The sequence below is a fragment of the Strigops habroptila genome, chromosome 5 (genome assembly GCF_004027225.2).
Source record: "Strigops habroptila isolate Jane chromosome 5, bStrHab1.2.pri, whole genome shotgun sequence".
Taxonomy (NCBI): Eukaryota; Metazoa; Chordata; class Aves; order Psittaciformes; family Psittacidae; genus Strigops; species Strigops habroptila.
In genome coordinates this window covers 3,390,561-3,413,093 of record NC_044281.2, presented here as the reverse complement: position 1 = coordinate 3,413,093, position 22,533 = coordinate 3,390,561, and the positions used below count along the sequence as shown (strand labels likewise).

General features: G+C 45.5%; 3 protein-coding genes across 31 annotated transcripts in view; 1 reads left to right on the top strand and 2 right to left on the bottom strand.

The window, feature by feature from the left end:
- Positions 1–12,440, top strand: part of KANSL1L (KAT8 regulatory NSL complex subunit 1 like) — a 66,534-nt gene extending 54,094 nt beyond the window's left edge. For 10 of the 13 annotated variants that reach the window (XM_030486793.1, XM_030486792.1, XM_030486794.1 and 7 more), the window contains 6 exons: positions 314–438; positions 1,839–1,963; positions 2,861–2,915; positions 8,318–8,430; positions 9,890–10,070; positions 10,683–12,440. In XM_030486793.1, coding sequence (XP_030342653.1) covers positions 314–438; positions 1,839–1,963; positions 2,861–2,915; positions 8,318–8,430; positions 9,890–10,070; positions 10,683–10,931 — 848 coding nt within the window. In that variant the 3' untranslated portion in view covers positions 10,932–12,440. The remainder of the gene's footprint in view (positions 1–313; positions 439–1,838; positions 1,964–2,860; positions 2,916–8,317; positions 8,431–9,889; positions 10,071–10,682) is intronic. The other 3 variants (XR_003991490.1, XR_003991488.1, XR_003991489.1) reach the window with 1 other exon arrangement.
- Positions 12,441–15,961: 3,521 nt separating this feature from the next.
- Positions 15,962–18,329, bottom strand: RPE (ribulose-5-phosphate-3-epimerase). Its single transcript, XM_030486797.1, has 6 exons — positions 17,999–18,329; positions 17,841–17,920; positions 17,613–17,752; positions 17,172–17,306; positions 16,921–17,007; positions 15,962–16,529 (listed from the first exon to the last, which is right to left on the bottom strand). The coding sequence occupies exons 1-6, from the start codon at positions 18,118–18,120 to the stop codon at positions 16,407–16,409; spliced, it is 687 nt and encodes a 228-aa protein (XP_030342657.1). The 5' UTR covers positions 18,121–18,329; the 3' UTR covers positions 15,962–16,406.
- Positions 18,330–18,572: 243 nt separating this feature from the next.
- Positions 18,573–22,533, bottom strand: part of UNC80 (unc-80 homolog, NALCN channel complex subunit) — a 123,511-nt gene continuing 119,550 nt past the window's right edge. For 10 of the 17 annotated variants that reach the window (XM_030486765.1, XM_030486773.1, XM_030486766.1 and 7 more), the window contains one exon: positions 18,573–21,789. In XM_030486765.1, coding sequence (XP_030342625.1) covers positions 21,490–21,789 — 300 coding nt within the window. In that variant the 3' untranslated portion in view covers positions 18,573–21,489. The remainder of the gene's footprint in view (positions 21,790–22,533) is intronic. The other 7 variants (XM_030486769.1, XM_030486775.1, XM_030486779.1 and 4 more) reach the window with 1 other exon arrangement.

Sequence of the window (22,533 nt, the reverse complement as noted above, 5' to 3'; positions counted from 1 at the left end):
TCTCTCGAGTCTCATTGCATTTGCTGTGTGCGTAGTCTATGGCAGCTCCTGAAAAAAAGCGGCAGGATTTGCCCATGAGAAGCTGGTTCCTCAAGAAATCCTTTGTAGAAGGAAAGGGATGAGTTTTGTGGAACAACAAGACAGGATGAGTAGCAAGTGTTTATTTAGATGGCTTTTTTTAGTATTTGGTAAATTGTAAGTGGTTAGCTGTGGGCTTCTAGAAATGACTTTACTATTACTGTATGGAAAAATATCTTTAGTCTAATAGACAATAGCCAGTATGCCTTTTTTTTATTACTATTTTTCGTGACAGGAGAACATAACACTAGGTTTGAGACATTCTCCTTTCAACACGCAGAACCCGAATCCCACAGCAGTTTTGCTGCCGCGACCAATGTCAATGCGATGTCTAAGCCCTCTCCCAGCACTTCATCACAGGTAAAGCTAAAGTGTATCGCTGTCTTAACTGAAGTATCAGCAGAGAGCTGTGCAAGTTATAATCCAAAACCACGTGCCTTTTACATCTAATTTAGTGTTGAATTACAGTACAGAGCATTTTTGCAATAAACTAAGTGGATTATGTTAAGTAATTTATTCCAGATTGAGTATTCCTAAACCAGATACTTTCTTGTAAAGGAATTTTGCAGATCATATAACTAGAGTGTAAGTTTAGTTTATGGGCATTGGGCCTTTCTCTTTCTTTTCCAAGTTTCATTAAATGTACTGTGATTTATGTTCCAAATTTTACACAAAGGCTCTTATGACCCTTTTGTCTTGGTACAGCTGCATAAAATGGCCTCATGGTGCAAATATAGTTGCAGAATTTGTTAACTCTTAGCTTCACTATTTAAAACCTTTTAAGTAGAACTACAGGCAAACTCTTGGGTATATAAATTTGCTGAGGAGCAGCAGAGCTCTGGTTCAGTGAAGTTCTTGCAGAAATACACTTTATTGGAATTCATTGACAATTTCATAATAATACTTGTATTTCAGTCAGATGGTTCTGCTAAGCCTAGTGGTATACTGGTGCTCTGTAAGTCGTCATGTTTCAATCTGGTGCTGGCTCCTGGAGGGCTGGGTTTAAATCTGTGTCCCCCACATAGTTTTGACAATGCACACTCCTCTTTTTTCCCTTGCTTGAGCAGACCACCATCAAAGAACACCTAAAAGAGCATTTAGAATAGGCTGCTTCCATTAACGTTCAGCTAAAAAGTGAGATCTTGTAGTATGGAATGTATCATGATTTAAAATTAAATTTTCTCCTGTAATTGAGCAACTTCAGGTTTTGACCCTGGTAGGTTCCATGCACTAGTGGGCAGAGACCACCACCATGAATCCTACTTTGATCACAGCAAAGAAATGCGGTTTCTGCCTTCTGCACTTCTTTCAGAAAACCTCTTTTCATATGGGCTGTTCTTCACTGCTCAGTGTAGCTTCATTCTTTCGGAATACTTAATTGTATCATGCTGAAGAATCACTTGGGTTATGGATTAGTAGATAGATTATAGGAGGTCACCTTTGTAGACTGAACCATATGAAGAAGGCAGCATTAACTTCAGAGTTCTCATAGTATTCAGAATTAACTGTAACTGAAATCAAGGAAAAGAAAGTCACTGATTTCAGTAAGAGTTATGCCAAAGTATTAAATCCTGGAGATTGTTTTAAGATCTGTTGAGATTCCATCAAGGGGAGGAGCGGGGGCAGAAGTCACTAAGCCTCTAGAAAATGTGTTTGCGTTACAGACTTTCTCCTTGTGCAGTTCTGATGTTTCTCACCTAACATGCAGTTTCTATGACTTGAACTGATGAATCTCCTCTGGTATTGATTATATATTACAGCATAACTCCAGGAGGAGGTTGAGAAGCGAGAGCTCCTATGATATAGACAACATTGTTATTCCAATGTCGCTGGTGGCGCCATCGAAGTTGGAGAAACTACAGTACAAAGAAATCCTCACACCAAGGTTTGTTCATGACCTCCTTAGTTGCAAAGAAGAAACTAAAACGAACGTGAGAACATGATTCTTAGATAATTTTATGGTATTAAGATGATCTCTTCATGGGCTTTTTTTTTCTCTCATGCACTTCAATTTGTGTGACTGCAGCTGTGAGAAGAGCGGGCAGCTGATAGCACAAGGGAAATAGTCTGATACACACAGGGAGGTGGCAGATGCACAGACTCGCTAAAAGCAGAAGTGGGTTTATATCATGGCTGTACTCATATTCATGGCCTTAAATGCACCATAAGGCTGATGTATTCCGAATGGTTATTTGGAAGTTCCTGTCTTTTTTGTGTGTTATGGTTCATAAGAACATAGGTAACTGTTTTCAGTGAATTAAACAGAAATGTTTTAAGCGTGTATTTGTAAAATTTATCAATTCTGATACAGTAGAATAAGCTTAATTTTTGCCATACAGTGTAAACCTGTAATTCTAGACACATCGGTTTTTTTGGATTGCTAAAGCAAGGTAACTTGTCTCCTGTGCTGGATTACTAGCAAATTGCCTCAAATGGCTAAATGCAATTCCATATTGTAACTCTCTAATTTGTATTTGCTTTTATATTGTCTTTACAGCTCAAAATCTTATTAAGACTACTGGATAGCTTAAAGGCTGTGTTGGGATAAGGAAAGGTTAGATACTGGGTTGGGAAAGGAAAATCTAAAAATCTAAATTCGAGGCATCTGTTACCAGCACTCTATATTTGAAATCATTTTATTTGAAAGAATTTTGAAGCACAAGCAGTGTTGAAGAAGGAGTAACTAACAATAGAGTGTAGAAACAGAAGAGTCATCCCTACTGCTGCAATAATGAAGCAGTGTTCAGGTTAATTAATTTGACTTTCCTTGTCTCACTTCTAGCTGGAGAGTTGTTGAATTTCAACCTTTAGAAAGCTCTCCTACAGATGAAGAAGAGGTAAGCTGTGCTTTAATTAAATCACCAGTTGTTAATTAAATGAGAGATGTTTTTCAAAGTCACTGACTTCATGCAAATCCTGGCAAGTTTCCAGTTTCAAAAATAAAGTTTAAAGTACCAGACTGTGAAAACGTATCTTGTCCCAAGCTACTTGACCCTATGGTGGATGGCAGGAATGTGAGTATATTTGTTCATAATCATCGTTCGCTTATTTGTTTGACTCCTCTGTCCCTTGCTGCTGGCACAGTCAGTGCTCCCAAAGGGCCCTTTTGCTCAGGCTTCCACCTCCTCTGCTCCCAAGCACTGTGATGCTGGGTCTCTTCTGAGCTACCTGCGCTATAATGTCTGTCCTTCTCTCTCATCTCATTCTTTCATGGCCAGTTCCCATGGCGTGTTGCTTTTCAGAAGGTCATCCAGCATTTTGCCTGTGGGCCCAGCAAGTTTTCCCCAGTTTTCTTCTCCTGCAACGCTCCAGTTGGGAGCAAACTTCTTTCTGTGTTGTCAGGAGCAATGTAACCTTCAGCATTTCCTGCTTGCCTCTTGAGCTAAGTTTGCACATCGAGTGCTGCTGTTTGTTCCTCCAGACATAAGAATCTACCTCTTTCTTCCAGGGAATGTTCCTGGACTTTGCAGCTGGGGGTCCCTTTCTCCCCTAATGAGGGGTTTGAGGCATTTCCTAACCCCAGTGTGAACGTACCAGCAGGTCTGCTCTCTAGGCTTGGTTTCTGTCCTTCCAATCTTTTTTGTGGCTCCTTTTCCATAAATCTGCCAGTTTTGCTGTCCTTTAGACATCTCTGTCTCCCTTCAGTCTCTGCGATAGGCCACTATCAACTGTTGTAACTGTAGGACTTGTATTTGTACCTTCATCAGCATCATCATCATCGACTGGTTTGTGTTGGAAGGGACCTTAAAGCTCATCCAGTTCCAACCCCCTGCCACAGGCAGGGACACCTTCCACTAGAGCAGGTTGCTCCAAGCCCCTGTGTCCAACCTGGCCTTGAACACTGCCAGGGATGGGGCAGCCACAGCTTCTCTGGGAAAAGTCTGTGCCAGCGCCTCAGCACCCTCACAGGGAAGAACTTCTTCCTTCCAAGAGCATTGTGCTCTCAGCTCCCTCCCTGGTGCAGTTGCACTCATTTGGCACCACACTCTCAGGTCAAGAGAAAGAGAAAAACTTACTCTGTCCCTGTCTTTTCTCATGCACCAAAGAAATTCTGGTGGTCAGATTTACGTCACCTCTACCACCACCTTTTGATTTTGTACCATGTCTGCTAGCAGGAAACGTGCCTGACCTTCTTTTGTAGTGAGAAGGTCAAACTACATACACAGGAGGACTCTCCTGCAAGGATATTTAATTAAACCATTTGGAGAGTATCTAATAAGGCAGCAAGGGTGCACTGTCCCTTGAGAATTTGCTGTTCAGTACTTTCACTTAGTGATTTGCCTTCAGGGCATCAAGGGACTTGCTTGTAGGACTCAGTGGGTTTCTTGTTTAGGTTTCAGATCCCATACAGATGTCTTGTCTCACATACTTCTAGTGTATTTTGCTGGAGGGACTTCAAGGTGTCTCTCTGTGAAGCTCATGGGCTAATGGCTCGTTTAGTAGCCCTCTCTGTACGTTTGTGTTTGGCATGACTAGCTGATCCTGTATGATTCATCCTTTGGCCAGGAAATAACTTGAGTTTAACAATAAAGCAGCTTTGCCTCCTGCTGTGGTCCACTGCTTCTGTATTGTCTGTTGGCTGCTGGGTGGAATGAGAGGGATGTCAGACAAGGGAAAAATGCTGAAGATCTGTTTGTCTAAATCATCCTTTGCCAATTTCCCCCCTTTCTTTTGGGATTGTGTTAATTGGTTTGGATGTTTTTCAGAGTACTGGAAAAAGGTGGTTGCTCGATCATAATTCTTCCACTTCCTCGATGTAGGTTTTAGGCTGAGTTAGATTTGTTACTGATTAAGCTTGAAAAAAGACACGAGGAAGCAGCAGCGTTACCTTCTTGCATTTTCTGCTCTCACACTCTGACGCTCTTGAAATTTTTCCTTGTACTGAAATCAAAGCAAGCTTCAGTAGATCATCCGTGAAGGACAAGAGAGGGCAAAATGTACTTTCTGCTTTTATATAAAGTAAGCTCTTTCTTTGCTTTCTACTGCATAGTAGCCTGTGGAGATACTGTATGATAGTTTCTTCTCTGCCTGTCTTCTTTGTGGCTAAATTTAAAACTTTTGGAGTTGTCCTTGTATCAACCAGCAGTTACGGATTTCTTCCACTTGATATCTTCCCCTCCTGCCTTTTCTCTTCTCTTTCTTCTTCATTTAAAGGCTTCCAATGCAACAACCTGTCATCTATACAGTAGACTTGCACACAGAGTTTGCACAAGTTACAAAAAACTGGGGTGTCCCAAATTTGTCATTCTAAGGAGCCACACTTCCAAGGATGGGAGCTCAGCACTGTGTGAAAATCAGGCCTATTTGCTGTCCCTTTGAGTACAAAAAGCTTACCTTTTTTTGGGTGCCTAATTTTTGTTTCTGGAAATTTTACCTAACAAGGGCAAACTTAACAGCTGGGCAATGCAAAAGTTAATCTACTACCTATGTCTGCTCTGTTTCTTGCCCTAAAAATACTTAGTTTTTGGAAATAGAGCATTTGAGTTTCCTGGTTTACAAGTAGGAATTTGCAGTCTGTTGTTGCTTTAAGGCAGGGAGGGTGTGGCAAGGGTTTTCCTGGTTTATTTTGGTTTTAATTTGCTTTGTCCAGGTTAAAGACTCTGGCGAGGCACAGTTGTAAAGTAACGTTCAAGTTTATTTTGTAGTTGTTTTAGTCGTGACAAATCCTTTGGAATAATTCTGGGTGTAATTAGTTTTGCATTAAGTGTTTCATGGCTTATGAGTCAGTGTTCCCCGGGAAGCCAAAGACTGAAACACAGACTTTGTTGTTTTGAGAACCTTTCAGAAATATTCCTGGTGCTATTCAACATTAATGCAGAGTGTCTTGTAGCTTAACTAGATGTGATGTGGGGATCCAAATCTTAGTTTGCTTTAAGTCTTTATCTTCAAGTGAAATCATTAGACATGCCTCACAAACAGGCCTTCCTAATAGTCTTTTCTCTCAACATCCCCAACAGCTCCATCCACTGGGGAATGACAGTTCTTTTGTCCTTTTTAAACTACCTTTAGTGGGGGGAAATAAAAATTTGCCAGTTTTCACAACTTTAAATGAACCCAGAATTGGTGGAGGAAATATCTAAAGCGTTACTAAATAAACAAGTAGTTAAATCTGCTATCACCAGCTATGGAAAAGGAACAGTGAGGCTTATGTCTGTATTTTTCAAAACTCTTCTCTTGGAGAGGAATGTGGACTTTGATTTTTGAACGGAAGCGTGTTAAAAACGAAGTTTCCCAGCATGAAAAGTTCTGGCAATTTGCTAAGACAAGTATTTTCAAAGTCTTAAGTTTTTCTTTCAAAACTATCTTTTGTTTCCACTTCAAAGGCAATCTGAGCACAAGGAAAAATCCTGAATTTTCCCTGAGGGAATAGCACTTTTGTAGTTCATAAAATTCTCACTTTCACGCTCTATACCATTGACCTTGGAAAGTCAGAGTCAGAACTGAGATGCAGCCCCGTACTGATGCCATCCAAGTGGCAGAGCTGGTGAATTCCAGAGAGAGGAGGAAACCCATTAAGTTGACTGTTGGCTTGCATGAAGGGAAACCAGCAACTAACAAAGTGTTTTGTGTTTAACATAAATAAATAACAGCAGTGAGGCATCTTCAGAAAGCAGTCATGAGGTGGGCAAACAAAGCAGGCCTGTTTGTATGAAGGTTCCTGCTGAGTGCTGGGCTGAGGAGGAACCAAGCAACTACACTTGTAGCAAGCAGGTCTTGTGGCCAATTCAGATCACAATGAAGTCCTTGGGATCCTTTTCATTGATCCCATTAGATTTCATTGTGGTGCTGTAGTTCGTGACCAGCTGCCTAGGAAATGTGCTCTCCAGCAAGCTGAGTGCCACTACCAGATAGTTTATAGCAGCATAAATGCACTGTAATGCTTTGGGTTTGTGCTCATAATGGTCATAAACCACCTTCGTGCTGCAAGACTTGATACAAAGAATGGCTTCTCCAGAAAACCTCAGGGCTGTTAGTTGTTTGGAGTGGAGTATTTCCAGCTGACACCGTATCCTGCATTGTATGGTGTTGTCTGGCACTGCAGGGAGGACTCGGTGTTTGGTTCTGTATTTTAGTTGTCTCAGTTGGAAGATAAATGGTCTTACTTGTGTAACACCACAGGGGATTTTGCTTTATAGAGGAAATTCAGTTTATTTTCCATGACCCCCCTGATTATTGGTACAGTTCTTGCCTAGGACTGATCTGGCAATGCAGCTGCACAGCTCCTATGACCAGGAATTGTTCTTTCCTAGAATTCCTCTGCTTTTTTGAGTCAGAAGCGGCTGGCATCAAATCCATGGCTGCAGCACTCGTATGCTCTTGCCAACCTCAGCTTTTTAGGTGAACTTTGAAGAGCTTGAATGTTTTGGAGCACTTTGAAGTAACTGTGAGCTGTGCTGGAGGGGTCCAGCCAAGAGCTCACTCTGCCATGTGGGGAGTGAGGGGGAAGGGCAGCAAAGTGCTCCTGGCCCAGCCAGGTCTGAGGAGCTTCCTGGTGTGCTGCCAACAGCAAAACAAAGATGGTTCTTTCCAGGGGAAGGTCAGATGCCATTAGCTGCATCTGAGGAGTTTCACCTAAAAAGCTGGCTCTTGTCTGACTACGAGCAGTTAGAAGTTCTCACATTAGGGCTGTTTTAAGCTGTACCGGGGTCATGCAAATCATTTGCTAAGAAATAGTGCCTTCAGAGCAGAAAGCATTTTCTGCTTGGTTTCGTAGCAGGAATGCAGCACCTCAGGTTTGCTGAGTTCCTCTCGGTGTGGAGCTGTCGAAGTCCTTGGTGAGCTCAGACCTGTTTCTCTGTGCTTAAAGAGCACCTGGCAAACCCTGCTGCCTCCCAGCCTCCTCCTAAAGCAGTCTCTGGAAACTCCTGCAATTTTTCCTTGTCTTTATTGTGTGCTTTTAATACTGCCCTGATTTGCAAATGAATACTTGTCCTCTTAATTTTCTGCCTCTCACCATAGAGAAAAATGTGTTAGTTGCATGGGGGGTATAATTTCTATATCCATTCAAATCAACCACAGACATGTAAAGAAATAAAGTGACAGCATCCCATATACTAGAGCTGTAGTGAGTGTAAGCTGAATACATGTATTTTGATGTGCCTTTTTACTGCAAGCATGGATTGTGTTACCTCCTCTTGTTTGGTGAACAGACCTCTGCAGAATTATATATATATTAGCTGTCCGTGTTTCTAGTGATGTTCATCATTATGGCAGCAGCTATCCCTGTGTTTTGTTACAGATAGAAGATCTGTCAGATGAAGTGTTTGCCTTACGCCACAGCAAGTATGAAGAACGAGAGAGAGCAAGGTGGTCGCTGTGGGAGCAGAGCCGCTGGCCCAGGAGGAATAGCAGGCAGGTGTATTGACTTTCATCAGAGGGTTCCTATTGAACCACTGGGGTTGGCTCAGCAGTTTCAGAAACACTGTCACAGAAACATTTGAAAATGGGGGCACTCTTCGTCAGTTAACTCCTCTGGGCCAGTACTGGCTGGGTTTGGTGTCGTGGCTGGAAAGGAAAGGCAGTTCTGAAGCACGGATACATACAGAAATGTGGCATGTTAGTGAAGTGAATAAAAATCTACTCCCGTACTGAGCACACATCTCTGCTAGTTTGTACCACTCCCAGTTACCACAGTAAATTACAGTAATTACAACTTTAGCCACCAACATAAGCCCTTCTTCGCTCACCTTAGATGAAAGTGCACTGCATTCAGATCGTTACTGAAGGGTCCTGGGCTGTGCCAGGCTTGAAAAAGTCATTGTGTGAAAATGGTTAATTCCCGCAGGCTTGCTGTCTGGTGCAAAACTCGGCAGAATTACATATAACGCCTAAAAGCCTTGCAAAAAGTAGTGTGTATAAGAGATACATCATAAAGCTGTATCTGCAGTTTGGCTCAGGGAAAATGATTCCCTTAAATTGCTTCAGAATCTGCCAGGACAAAAAGCATCCTATAAGTGCTGGGATAAGTTTTTCTGCTATTTAACGTATGCTTGTGTCTACTCTTGACTGACAGTGAACCATGACACTGTGAACAAATACGGAGAGATAGGAGGGTTTTTAATGCAGGATAAAATTAGACCTAAACAGTATTAAGGAATTCTATTTTAAGCAGTTTTGAACATAAAAAATGTAGGAAGTGTACTGAAAAATCCAAGTTCTGTATATGTACCCTTAATTTTAAAACTATAAACTTCTTAGTGAAATCTTAGTGCTATTTGAATTCAGAAGTAAAACCGCCACTGATGTGAGCAAGGTCAGGCTTCCACCTGGCATTTAAGATGCGTGCCAGTATTTTAGATCGAGTTCAAAGCTGCATTAAGGGTAAGGTCAAAATTTTTAATCTTATTACATTATTTTGACTGATTTGGAGATGGTCCAGAGCAGAGATGGGGAGTCCAAAGACCTGCTGTTTCCTCTGGAGTTGCGCTGGCACAGTCTGCTGACAGCACAGTTTGGATTCCGCAGGCTCCTGCCAGTGATGCCGTGTTCTCCCAGGTGGGAACAGCCCACAGCTCCCTGACTTTTCTGCTCCAAAGTTACAGTTCTGGGGAGCGTGGGGAGCGCGGCGCAGGAATGGGAGCAGCCACCAGCTGTTCTGCAGCCAGAGCATGCCCGTTCCAGCCCCGTTTTATCCACTTAGCTCCTCCGCATAGCACGCTTTGTGTGTGTTTTCATCTGCTCTTTTGATTTGAGTAGAATGTAGGGAGCATGTATGAGAAACTGAACATTCTGAGAAGAATCTAAACTGTTCCTGGCAATGTGAGAGGGCTGGGAATAGCTCTTAAGACTCTCATCTCTTACCCTGCACTAGGTCTTACAGCAGAAGTGCTGACGGGCGACACAGCCAAGATTCGGCGCAGAAGGACCACCAGAGCAGCTCCTGCGCCTCGCTGCACTGCGCTGCTGAGCCTGTGCCCAACTTGACTTCAGAGGCCCCCAGCTCTGTTTGTTCAGGGACTGCACAACTCTGCAGGGAGAACCAGGAAGCAAAGGTGGGTGCTTCCAATAGCTTCCAGGTCTGGTCAGGTCTTCAGTGACCACTGTTCTCTAACCTAAAACAGAGAACCTGAACATACGCTCCTGTCTCACTGATCAGCAGCTCAGGCTGACACCCTGGTTTATGAACATAGCGCTCCTGTTTAGAAACCAGATTGCTGAGCTTTATGAATGAAGCCCCAGATAAAAATGTCATTGCTCAGTACACACGACATGTTTTTGAGGCAAGTATGGCAGGCCTGAGTTCAGGGATACTGGATCCTTATTCAGAGATGTTGGCCAGGGTTCCAGACAGGGTCAGGTATCCTGATGGTCTGGCATCATGGAAAAGAGCTTCCTCCCCTCCTGTACTGTGCCCGTTCAATTGTAGCTCTGTTACTAGTTCAAAACCATATGAAGCCAGCTTACATTGACAGTTGGTGCCTAGCAGTGTTGTATTCTTTATGTGAAGAGCCCTGCAAACACTGTAAAGAAAGACAGACACTCATTTGTAACTTGATAGCAGATCATTCTGCACATAGCTAATCAGTTCGGACTCAACTGGCGTCCCTTTTCCCCCCTCTTTCCTCTTTATCCACCCTCACTCCTACCCTTCTGATTCCTTTCAGTCTGGACTGTGGGAACTTCGAGTTTTTCCACTAAAAGATGAAGAGGTAGAAGCTTTACTGTGCCAAGATCAAGTAACGAATCGGACTGAAATGTCAAGTGCAGCTTTGCCCAGCGACTCTCTCTGTACTTCCTGCACACCCGTTGGGCTGACAGACAATGGCCATCCACCACGGAAACAACCCACCGAAGAGGCAGAAGACTGCGAAAACGCTTGCCTGGGAATCAGCAATACAAGAAAACAAAGGTGACAGGGAATAAGGTGGTTCATTAAGAAAGCCAATTAAGGTGGAGAAAAGTGTAAGGTAAAATCTCTCTTGTTCAGCATATGACAGCACAATTCAAACCCTGTACGTTAGCCGCATATAATATATTTTCTTTCTTGCTTTGTAACAGGCAGGATAAATCCCAAAGACAACACTTTCTTCTTCCTGAACCCCAAGAGAAAGTAATTATTTCAAGCTGGAAGTCTAATATTCCCAATGTCGGGAGTGGGCGCACATAAATTGCTGGCACCATTCACTTTCTGTTGTCATATTGCCACCTTGTTAATAATCATCCTTTTCTGTTTTGTTTGTTTTCAAATGCATTTCTGGTTCTAGTGGATTCTGGGGCAGCAGGATATGCTGTCTACCTTAACCAACAACTTCAACTGAACACAGAAAAACTACTTGAAAAAATAGTGGGGAGAAGAGAGAGCCTCAGATTATTTTCCTGTGTGGCATGACCACGGGGCAGAAATCTGCCTCTTTAAATGCATGTGTGTAACCCATGCGTAAGATAAGGGTAGGTTGAGAACGGGCAGTTTCAAAGCAGGCGCTCTGGAAGCCTTGCATCTAGCTTAAAACTTGTACCCAGCTCTCCGTAGTGCCAGGACATGTTTCATATAGATGTCCTCCAGCAATGAAATAGGGATAGACCACTGCATTTCAATAGCCGCTGTATCTGCTACTCACAAAGTAGGGTTTCTGCTTCAGTCGGGCGGGTATAGAGAAACAGAAGGAAAGAGCAGTCGAGTCCAATCAGTGACGCAGCTCTCTGAATATTGTGGTTTGGGTCATCTTACTTCCTTAGTCCTCCAGTAGCAAATGAGGCTCATAATATTTTGCTTTAATATGTTAAAGACAAAGTCTTGTTCCAGTTTCTGTACAGTGCCTTGCAAGAGTCTCGTAAGTATGCCAACATTTGGTAACTAGCTGAAAAGGAAAAGATGACTGATGTCTAGAAGACCAATAAAGAAAAAGACCCCAAAGCTTCCCATTGTGATTCCCAGCCAGTTCACAGTGAGGAAACAAAAGCAAGTTGTTGAAACTTGCATCTAAATAGTGTAGTTTGCAATGTATCTGCAATCTCAAGAGGTATTAACAAAGATTAAACATTGAATGTAGGTATAATCCATCAACAGGAAGTTTTTCTGTGTAGGACAGTTGAAGGCAATTTAATAGGAGTCTGTGCTTTTGTGCAAAATTCCTTCCGTGTGTAACATCTGGAATGGCACTGGACAGATGACCCAGTTTTAGTGTCAATTTTTATTTTTTGGTCAAAATGACAGGAAATACACACTGGGCATCTGAAAACAGTTCAGTAAAGTTTCAACACTACAACCTATTGCTACATTGTAGTTTATTGCACATTCTGATTATTTTTTTAAACACTTTTTTAACACTGGTTTGTCTTAAACTTGAATCTTGCCTCAATGTCTGATACAATAATCTTTGATGCAAGGTTGGTTTTTTTTTTAATTAAAAGTTATTTCTATATATGTTGTACACAGTCTGAATTTGATGCCCTTTTAGAAGTGAATGCGATGCGTCCTCTTGATAGAGAGACCAGCTTGGCCTGCAATGGCTGTGCAGGCACACTGGAGTGGCAGCAGCACTGCACTGGTGCTGGGAGGCTGAGGCCCCCCCCTCAGCGCCTCAGTACAGAGGTGGATTGTTCCATCCCTCTTGTCCTGCATGTGCATCTGCTGCTGGGAAAAGGCTTCTGAAAGTTACGTGTTGCAAACGCTTCTCAGGTCTTTCCATACCTGTATCCATTCATTGAGAAGCCTGATCCAACAAGCTCTTGCCCAGCTTCGTGGTAAGGTCAAGATTTCCTTCTCTGCCTGATCCCTGGGGCAGTGAGAGGAGTTTCTGCAGTTGCAGAGAGGGGGGCAGACCCAGTAAACCACCCTGCTAGCTGCCTTCCATGTCCTGAACGTGCCTCAGGAAATGGAACTGCAATCCAGCGTTTTATGGGAAGGAGCAAGAGAGCCCGAGAACAGGCTGCATCTGCTTTCCTCACATCACCTGCCTACCTCCAGCAGCCCTGCACAGGGCAGGGGAATGCTTTGTGCGCATGACAGGGGAGATGATGCTTTTTGGGAAGCCCTAGGCTGTGCTCCTCACCCGCAGCACCTCTGTCATCATTTGCCACCTTCCTGCAGCAGACCAGACACTGTGCCCTGCCCTGTCTCTGCTCTGTGTGTCTTTGCTCCAGCCAGCGAGCACCCCATTTTTCAGTGGCCCCATTTCACTACAGGGACAAGGTTAGAAAACTTAACTGAACTTGGTCACTGGGCCAGCCCCCTCCTTTCACCTTCCCCAGTGCTGCGTGCAGCTGGAATCGGCACTAGGACTCTCCTTTACTGCCTGCAGCCCTTTTTCCTGCAGAGCTGGACCCCCACCTCCAGACAGGGCAGTTCGGGATGGATGCTGGTGTCCTGAGGAAGCCGCTGATGGTAGGAGCAGGCCCAGAGCAGAGCCAGGCTCACGTCTGAAGCCATAAAATGTGTAAGAAACCCCTGGCTGTTTTTTACCTTTTTAAACCAACCACCAACCTGTTTGATTCGGCTGTTAAGCTATGGAAACGGCTGTCAGCACTGCTCCTGATGGTTTGGGCTGAAGGTATTACAAAGGCTCACTGTGAAACAGCAGCTTAAACACAATGCAGCAATGCCCCCCATGCATGAAACCGGGTGCTGCAGCTTGACAAAGCCATTTCCCTTACACATCATTTCCCATTTTCTAAGCCATTTTTTTAAAGCCACTTAGATTCTGCTCCCTGCTGCTAGGAGGGTTTAAAAGCTTCAGCTCTGCATCCAGGACCTTAATGGAATGTAAGTACAAATACAAACTTCTAAGCCCTATTAAAATTAAGTTCTGTGTGTGTCTACTGCAGTGTTTTCTCTTGCTCAGGGATGTGCTGCACCACCCTGAGCCCAAGCCCAGCCTTATTCAGCTATCTTTTGAGTTTCTTTTACCCTGCTTTCCCATGCAGACAGAGCCTTTGCTCTGTCAGATCACCCTGGACCACTCGAGCCCACATGGCTCAACATCAGAGTGTGCTCCCCCTTGTTGCTGAAACTTTATGAGAGTATTGCAACATCTAACGGGCCTCGGGGTTATTTGGCCCTGTGGGTACCATGCAAGCAGCTCTTTGGATTTCCGTGTCAGTGTTGGGTTCAAGTCCTGCAGCTGTGGCGCTTCCACTGTGTGGTTACATTACTGAGGACAGGCTGAAATAGAGCCTGACAGATTACTTCTGTTAATGTATAGAGGCAAGAAACCAGAATAGTCTTAAGCATTAAAAGAACAAGTTCTCAATCATGACTGTTACTTCCATGGATGCTTTGTAGTCACCAACAGATTTAACCTTACAAATGTAAACAGCTGCTGCACACACCTGGGTGGGATTCAGATGGAAAGAACCAGTTGAGTAATTTTACTGTGTGTGTAATTTCTCCCTCTCACAACACTCCTGCCCTGAGAGTCAGTGGAAGTGCAAACTGCCAGATTTAAAACAAAGTGGCTACGACCTGTAGAAGAAAACATACCATAGGGGTCCATGCTCAGAACAAAGCACAGTACCTCAGTTAACTAGCAGGACTTTGGGATGTCCCCTGTCCCCCCAGTTAATTAGAGAAGAAAGCAGAAATAGTTTGATTACCCTTTCAGCCCAGCTTATGGCCAGCTGCAGGAGGCAAGGCTACTCCAGCTGTAGTCCTGCTGCTTTCAATAGCATGAAAATAGCACTTCCACATCCTAAGCTATCATTTTCAGAGCCTGTTTGTGGCTGCTTGCCCTGCACGTGAAATATCAGAGCCTGGCCTCTTTCTCTGTGCACATGTATTAGACTCTACGCAGGATCTTTCCAGAGGTATGAATGAGCTGCTTTAACACACTGAACAGCCATTTGGACAATCACCTTTCCTAGCCAAGCTTTCTCTTGGCAAACCTCTTCAAAAAGATGTCTTCAGTGCAGGAGGTCCAGATGACTCCATTTTTCTTTTGCTAGTTCTCAAATGGGACACTTGTTCACCTAAACCACAATTGACCACACAGGAAAAAGCAGCAGTTTAGCCATTTCAGACACTTGTCTAGACTGTCTGAACTAGTCCTAGCTCCTCCAGCTACAGGGACCTTGCAGCTCCTGGGCTTAGCAAAAGGGGATGCATCAGCTCTAGCCCTGCCTCAGCGCTTGGTAGGTGACACGTGCTTCAGCTTCACTGCAAGGACAACACATTTCACTTTGGCCTTGTGGAAATGCAGCTGGCTGCAGCTGTTGAGCCTCTTCCCCTGGGGTGGCAGCAGCAGCAGACTTTGCAACCCTCCTGTAATGACAAGTTAAAGGGAAAACACACCATGCAGAATACCAGCAACTATCAAAGGAGGCAGCAGCACTAATTAGAGCCATGGGAGGCAGGTCTAGTTAAAACAACCTGCTCAGCTCTTCCTCTGGTGAGCTCTGCCCATTCCCATGTTCAGGCTGATACAAGCAAATTGAAGGTATGAGAACTATTTGGCTTCATAGTTAAGCATTAAACCTTTTGCAGAGCCATCTCCTTGCAGTGGTTTCAGCCTCCATACACTGAAATCACTTTGGTAGACAACATTATTTTATGTCACTATCTATCTTAACTGTTTATTGAGGCACATACACAAACCAAGCAGCCTGGGGGCCAAGATAAGGGTTTGGTTTTTTTCCACCATCTGTAGGGTTTTAAAGCATCATTCCTCCATGGAATCCCATCACTGCCAGGAATTGCAGACACAGCTATCTGAACTGGCTAGCTGAAAGGTAAACGAGAAGATATTTCCCGCTTTGTGACCTGGCAAAAGTGTTGCACTGACTTGTTTGATGCTTGTCTTAATGTTGGTTGAGCACTTAAATGCGGTAAAACAAAACATATTAACATTTCTAGCAGCTGTGGCATTTGTTTTGCCCTTTTAAACTGCATTTTTCGCAAACTTACTTATTCCCAAACCCACTCACTTTTGACAATCAGCTAAAAGGAGACTTACCACACCAAGGAAGGGGTGTTTAATGCGGAAGTGGAAAAGTTTTGTAGGAATGCACAGATCAAATGACAAAATACAGACAGCAGAAGGCAGTTTGATTAGAGTCTTCCACAAGAGAGATTGCTTGTGGCGATGCTACACTCTTCTAGCAAGCAAATCACTGACTGCAGTTTAGGTCAATCCAGTCAGTGTCCTAGGTTGTGCCATAAAGTTAAAACGTCCTCAGAATCACGAGACAGGTTCAAACCATTGCATTTCCAACCCTGAAAGACAGCCAGAATGTTTTGCACTGCTGCTTGCTTCATTGCAGCGAGGGAATTCCTCTGTTGAGCAGCAACACGTTTCCATAATCAATGTTCGGATGTTCATCCAGCCCTCCCTCACACGAGAAACAAGGGTTCTCCTGCCCGCACAGAGCCTTCTGGAGCACTGCTTGGCTGGGTCTCATCGATCCAGACAGCGCTTTTGAGCTGCTTCTGAACACACATTCCTTAGGAGATTGATCACAGATCTCGGATCTGCACTCTTCATAATAGCACTGCCAGATACAATCATATTTGCACCTGCCTGAAAGACATCAAGCACCCACTCAGTAACAGAACAGATCCACTTCTGAAAGAGTTTTGTTGCTGTAGAACACGTGAATTCTAAGCCTGTGGGACACAGGTAACACACCTCTACCTACAACCACAAACCAAGCTCAGAAAAGACAGCTCTTCCCCAAACAGGTAATTGCTATTTACCCAAACACACAAGAAACAACCAACTTCTCCAGCTTTGGGAGAGGCTTCAGTAGCCACTATTAAAGGCACAAGACAGGACCACAGGAAAATACTGGTAGTGTGCTTTGCTGTTCCCTCTGAAAGCTCACGGCCAAAATGCAATTGCTCCTAAGCTTTATTTCCCAAGGGATGGGAAACACAGCGACTGAGAATGCTGCTCCACATCAGCCTCTTACCTCTGCACACTTGTGGATGGTGTCGGGCCCAACTCCTCCATCCACTTCGATGTCCAGTGAGGGAAACTGTGTCCTGAGCCACTGAACCTGAGGAACAGCACAGAAAGGTTGGCCCTAAGATCCACACTCAGCTGCTACAGTTACAAAGAGCTTCTTACACACCCAGACAAGGCCTATTCACTTCCCCACTATACCCCATACTGTTAATTCTCTTTATGCTCAATAAATAAGGGAAGAGAAACTTAGTTTACCTTCGGCATCATGTCTTCCATAAATTTCTGCCCTCCGAATCCAGGTTCGACCGTCATCACCAAAGCCATATCTATCTGATTGGCCCAAGGTGCCAAGTGTTCAACCGTGGTGCCAGGCTTGATCGCCAAGCCGACCTGCAGGAGAGGAGAGACAACTCCAAGTGCACCTTAGGATGACACCAACACCGGCCTGAGCTCAGTATGGACTCCTAGGGAAACAGTTACGTGTCTGTGCAAGCACAGTAAGAACAGGCTGCTTTAAATCAAGATCCCCAACGCTCTTAACTAGAACTGAAGACCGCCTTCACGCACGGAGCATCAGGACTGCATCAGCTGCTCTGTGACCACCCAAAACTGCAGCGAGGGCTTTTCCATCACCATAAACACGGCTGTTGGTTGTGCTGAGCACAGTGTGCCGCTCCAGCCCCACGCTCCCCTCACCTTCATCCCATTCTCCCGAATGTCCTTTATCAACGCTCCGGGGTTGTCCGTCGCTTCCAGGTGGAAGGTGTACTGGTTCGCGCCTGCCACAGCCATCGGTTTCACCCACTGCTCCGGCCTGGCCACCATCATGTGCATGTCTGCAGGAGGGGAGCGGAGCCGTGAGGCAGCGCCGCGGCCGGGCGGGGAGCGCCGGGACCCTGTGCCCCCTGCCCGGGAGCCCCTTACCGAAGAAGGGCTCCTGGCCCAGCTGCTTGCGGAGGCTCTCCACGACGGGGTGGCCGAAGGTGATGTTCGGGACGAAGTGTCTTGGGGCCGAAGAGAAGAAGACCCGTCACCGCAGGTTACCCCGGGCCGCCCCCCGCGCTCCCCGCCCCGGCCGTTACCCGTCCATGACATCGAGGTGCAGGTAGTCGGCCCCGCAGTCCAGCATGCGGCTGCACTCGGCGCCCAGCGCCGCCAGGTCGCTGTTGAGGATGGAAGGACCGACCCGGCACCCCGACGCCATCACTGCCGCCCCGCGCCTGCGCCGCCGCGTCGCCTGATGGGACCGGGACGGGAGGGATGGAGGGAGGGAAGGAAGGGGCGCGACTCCGCCCCGCCCGCCGCCATCTTGGGCGCTGTGAGGGGCGCCTGGAGCGGAGCCCGCGGGCTGGGATAGTTCTGCGAGTGCCCGAGCAAGGCTCCTTTGGTGCTTAGGGCGGCACAAACGCCTCCACCAAAGGCTTGAAGCAGGGCGGGGGAAGCGCGTTGTGACAGTGGTTTAAGTTCCCCACAAAGTGCGTGCTGTCAGTGCTGAGGCAGCTGCAGGCAGCGGCACCCCCAGCGGGTGGGAGCCGGTGGGTGAACGTTAACAAACACCGCCCGAACCCGTCCCAGAACAGCCTCGAACAGCGTCTCAAAGCCTGTCACAGAAACACGAACGCGGTGTTGCGCTCTGTTCTTAAACACAGAACTCTGTCCTTTTGCCATCGCTCCTCTGTATTTAGTCCTCGGAACAAGGTTTGCATAACACGCTGAGGCGAGGGAACCGACCGGCACAGGGACGAGACGCGCACAGCCCGGACACTTGTTGAACACGACATGCGCTTAAGGCCTCTAACACTAGTTAAGCAGCATCGTTTGTCTTCACAGCAGGAATACACCGGTTCTGTTACAGAGATACTGGAGGAGAGCACGAAACCAGCCCAAGTACACTGTATGCGCCTCATTAGTACAGTATTAAGTGCAACCGATAGGAAAGTAAAGCACAAGAGAGAACAGGCTGGCTGTTCCACCTCAACACTCTTCCAACACAATCAAAGCCACCGGCACAGCCACCTGAATCAAACGAAATTACAGATTATTACATCACTTATAAGGTGTGCTGAGTTCTAGCAGGGTAGACATTAAAAAGAGGCATTTTTTTGTCCTTGCTATGGCTTACCACTATGGATTCAGCGGTGTGGGAAACCCGGATGGAAACATGTATTACATATACGGAATTAAATGAAGGAAATCACAGTTACTTTGTTATGGTTAGAGTACCACAGTGAGGCATCTACTTTTCATTAGGGAAGATGCTTGCCTCTCAGTTTCAGCAGACAAGGGCACTCTATCGAATGCACCACGAGTTCTGTATGTGTTGTGTCTGAAACGCTCCTCCCCACCCGGCTGCCAGTACCCCCCAGCCTACCTGGGATCTGAAAGTGGAGCTGTGCTTTCTCTCATTTGTGCGTCACTGTTAACAATAAAACTCAGCATCTGGAATTTAGCTGTTCTTGGAGCGAGCTCCAGGCTAGGAGCGGCTCCAAAGCAGTCTCTAGGTAGCTGGTGCTGAGGAGATAAGTGGTACAGCATGTTTTGGTCAGCACAGGAAGCGGTTTGTTATTGAGGACGCACATCTAGACATCTTCACCTCACCATCACTCCGACAAAACCATGGTCACCTTAAAGCTGCATTAGTGCCCCACCTATACGTATATATATGGTGGTACAAGTGGTGCCTTTTCAGCCCAAGAGGTGCTGGGAATCTCCATCTCTCCCTAGTGCAGTGGGAGCGAAGCATGCTCGACAACGCCCGCAAGCCTGGGGGAAGGATGGCTTTTGCTGCCTTCAGAGGTTTAATGTGCACGAGTTCCCTCCTGAGGCTGGGGTGCACAGCTCCCGTCCAGTTTGAGCATTTGGCAAGTACGAGGCAGCACAGCCTGAAGGCTCCATGGGTTTCAGGAGGCTCAAACCTGCTGCCAGGTTATGGTTCCTTTTCCACACACCAGTAACAACTGCATGCTGCACTACAGCAGGGTTGGAACTAGATGATCTTAAGGTCCTTTCCAACCCTAACTAGTCTATGATTCTGTGACTTGTATGGCGGTATTTTAAACAGCTGTGGCAGAGCTGCAGAAGAGAGATGCGAGTCCTTTCTCTGCAGATGGACAGGAGGATATCGTTCTGTCTCCTCAGTAAGGCTGGTTTATGATGCGTGTGTCCAAATTACAAGCCCTCAGGAGCCAGACTGGTAATGAGCACATTTTATAGACTCTCAGGATGATCTGAAACGTTTTCCTCGGCACGATAATGCCATGATCACAAACTCTGGCTCTTCTAACGTAAGCTGAAAAGGGCAGGACGTGATTCCCAAAGCCCAGGGTGGCTCAGGGCGTTGCTTATGATTTCATGGTTTGTTTCACAGCTGTTGTGCAGTTTGCCCGTAAGCAGCTAATGGCTAAAATCACATTCCAGTGTAATTCCATGATGCTGCAGCAGAGCCCATAACTCAGCAGTGACTTCAGCTGATCCCACACGAGGATCTCCACCTACGTATAAATGTTACATATATATATCTCTCTAACACTTTGCAGTCATGAACATTACGTACATAAAATGGAACCTTTTTAAATACAATCTCAACATGCCAAAAATAGATTCTTTCATTAAGTTTCTGCCCTGCAATAGCCATCTTTTGTTTACAATGTACATATATATTTGTATTTACGTATAGGAACATGAAAATACCATATATAAATATTTGCTTTAAACCTCTATAGCTAAGTACATACGCCAGCATCCATGGAGCAGTTGCTAGGTACCAGAAGGTCCACCCATTCCAGATGTGGTTTCTTGGGTGTTTTTTTAAGCTGTGGAGATGAATTACTCAGTACATTTAAGCAGGACAGCATGGGCTATTTATACCATCTGCAGACCACTCACCCCCTGCCCATCTCTATCTGTGCACAGCACGTGCATTCCTTCTAATGGTATGTGCTCTATTTAGTTTTACAGAGCAAATATTTTTGTAGCACAGCCTTACAGAGTGGAATGAAACCATCAGACAAAAGTAAACTCAACTAAAGTCTGCAGTGCCAAAAAACAACAACAAAACAGGTCTAATTGCTCCATGGTGCTTATCATTGCTCTGCAAGTTAGAAACAATGGTTCCAGGCTTGTGAAAATCAATCTTTGGTACTTTTTCATCAGTGTTTTCACTGTCAGTACCAAGGTGTCAGAGCCTTGAATTCAGTCACTATATAGCCCTCCCCTCAAAACCACTACAAAAATAAACCTTGGGCACAATCTCAAGAGAGGCTTCTCTTCTGTCTCATACAGTACAGCAGCTTGCTGTTCACAGTGCATGGCTGCCAGGGCAAGGTTTTATGGACCATATATTTGCCCAGACACCCCTACCCTGAGAATTTGCTAAGAATTCTCTGTTCCTGCGGCCTTGCCTTGGACTGAAATAGATTTCACCAACAGGAATTCGCCAGTCTATAGCGAGCAGCTGTCAGCTGTTTTCTGCTTTTGGATAATAAAGTGCTCTTGTTTTAGTTAGTTACTAGTTACCGGGGAACTCAAAGGAGAAGGTGCACTTTCCCTTCCTCCTCCTGCACTTCTCCAAGAGTTACACATGAGATTCATCCAGGTCGACATCAGTCTCCCCAAGCTCCACGTTCGTGAAGCTGAAGTGAGTGGCCAGCAAGGGGTTCTCCATGCCATTGTCCTCGCTGATGTGAAGGACAGTGTCCCCATGCTGCAGCAAGCTGGTGGTCTCCAGGCCAGCGTAGTCCTCAGAGTCGGAGAGCTGGGCGGGTGGGGTGCTTTGTGCCGTTGCTGGCCGGGATTCCAAACCCTCCTCTTTCTCCTTCTCCTTCTCAGCAGGAAGCGCCTCGCTCTGCAGGTGAGGAAAGCCCGTGCTCAGGCTCTGGGAACGTGGGAGGGAGCGGGGGGAAAAAGCAAGGGAACTTCTATAAAGTGTTTTCTCATTCAGAAATACCTTTTACCGTAAAGGGCCAGGCACTTGCAGATTATAAATGCCTAAATGTTTGCTGTAACAGTGTATTTCTGCTGGGGAATCAAACCTGTAGCAGTGATCAGAAAGGTTATCTGGTTTCAGCCATTAACACTGCCTCATTTCATGTTTTTTAGTGTAGACGGGTGTCTTTAATTTGTTCGTGGCAAAGGACACAACCCCCCAAAGGCATGAGATAACTGTTGTATAAAAGTGATCTCAATGACACTGATGTCTTGAAGGATCAAGACATGATTGCCCCTGCACTCTCCTCAGTGGTGTCCAACACAGAAAGTAACCGGACAAGCAATTTCCTTTGAAATACGATGATTTTGCTAAAAGAGTCCTGAGGTTTTGAAGGAGTCCTTCCTTAAGGATGCATTTCTCAGAGACCAAGCTGTCAAAACCTGTTGATGAACACTTGCACTGGACAGGTCCAGGACTGCTGTGCCTGACGGGAAGATGCATGACATACATTCACAAATTAAGAACCCCTGCATAGATTTAGAAGGGAATGGTTACAAAAGCAGGGGCCTGGACAGCAAACCCAGCCTGAAGAACAGACACACAGAAGAGGCTGCTGCCTTCCCTCACCTGCCAGCTTTCCTTAAGATATCAGACACTTCCCTACACGTTTGCCCTGCAGCTCTGGTGAAG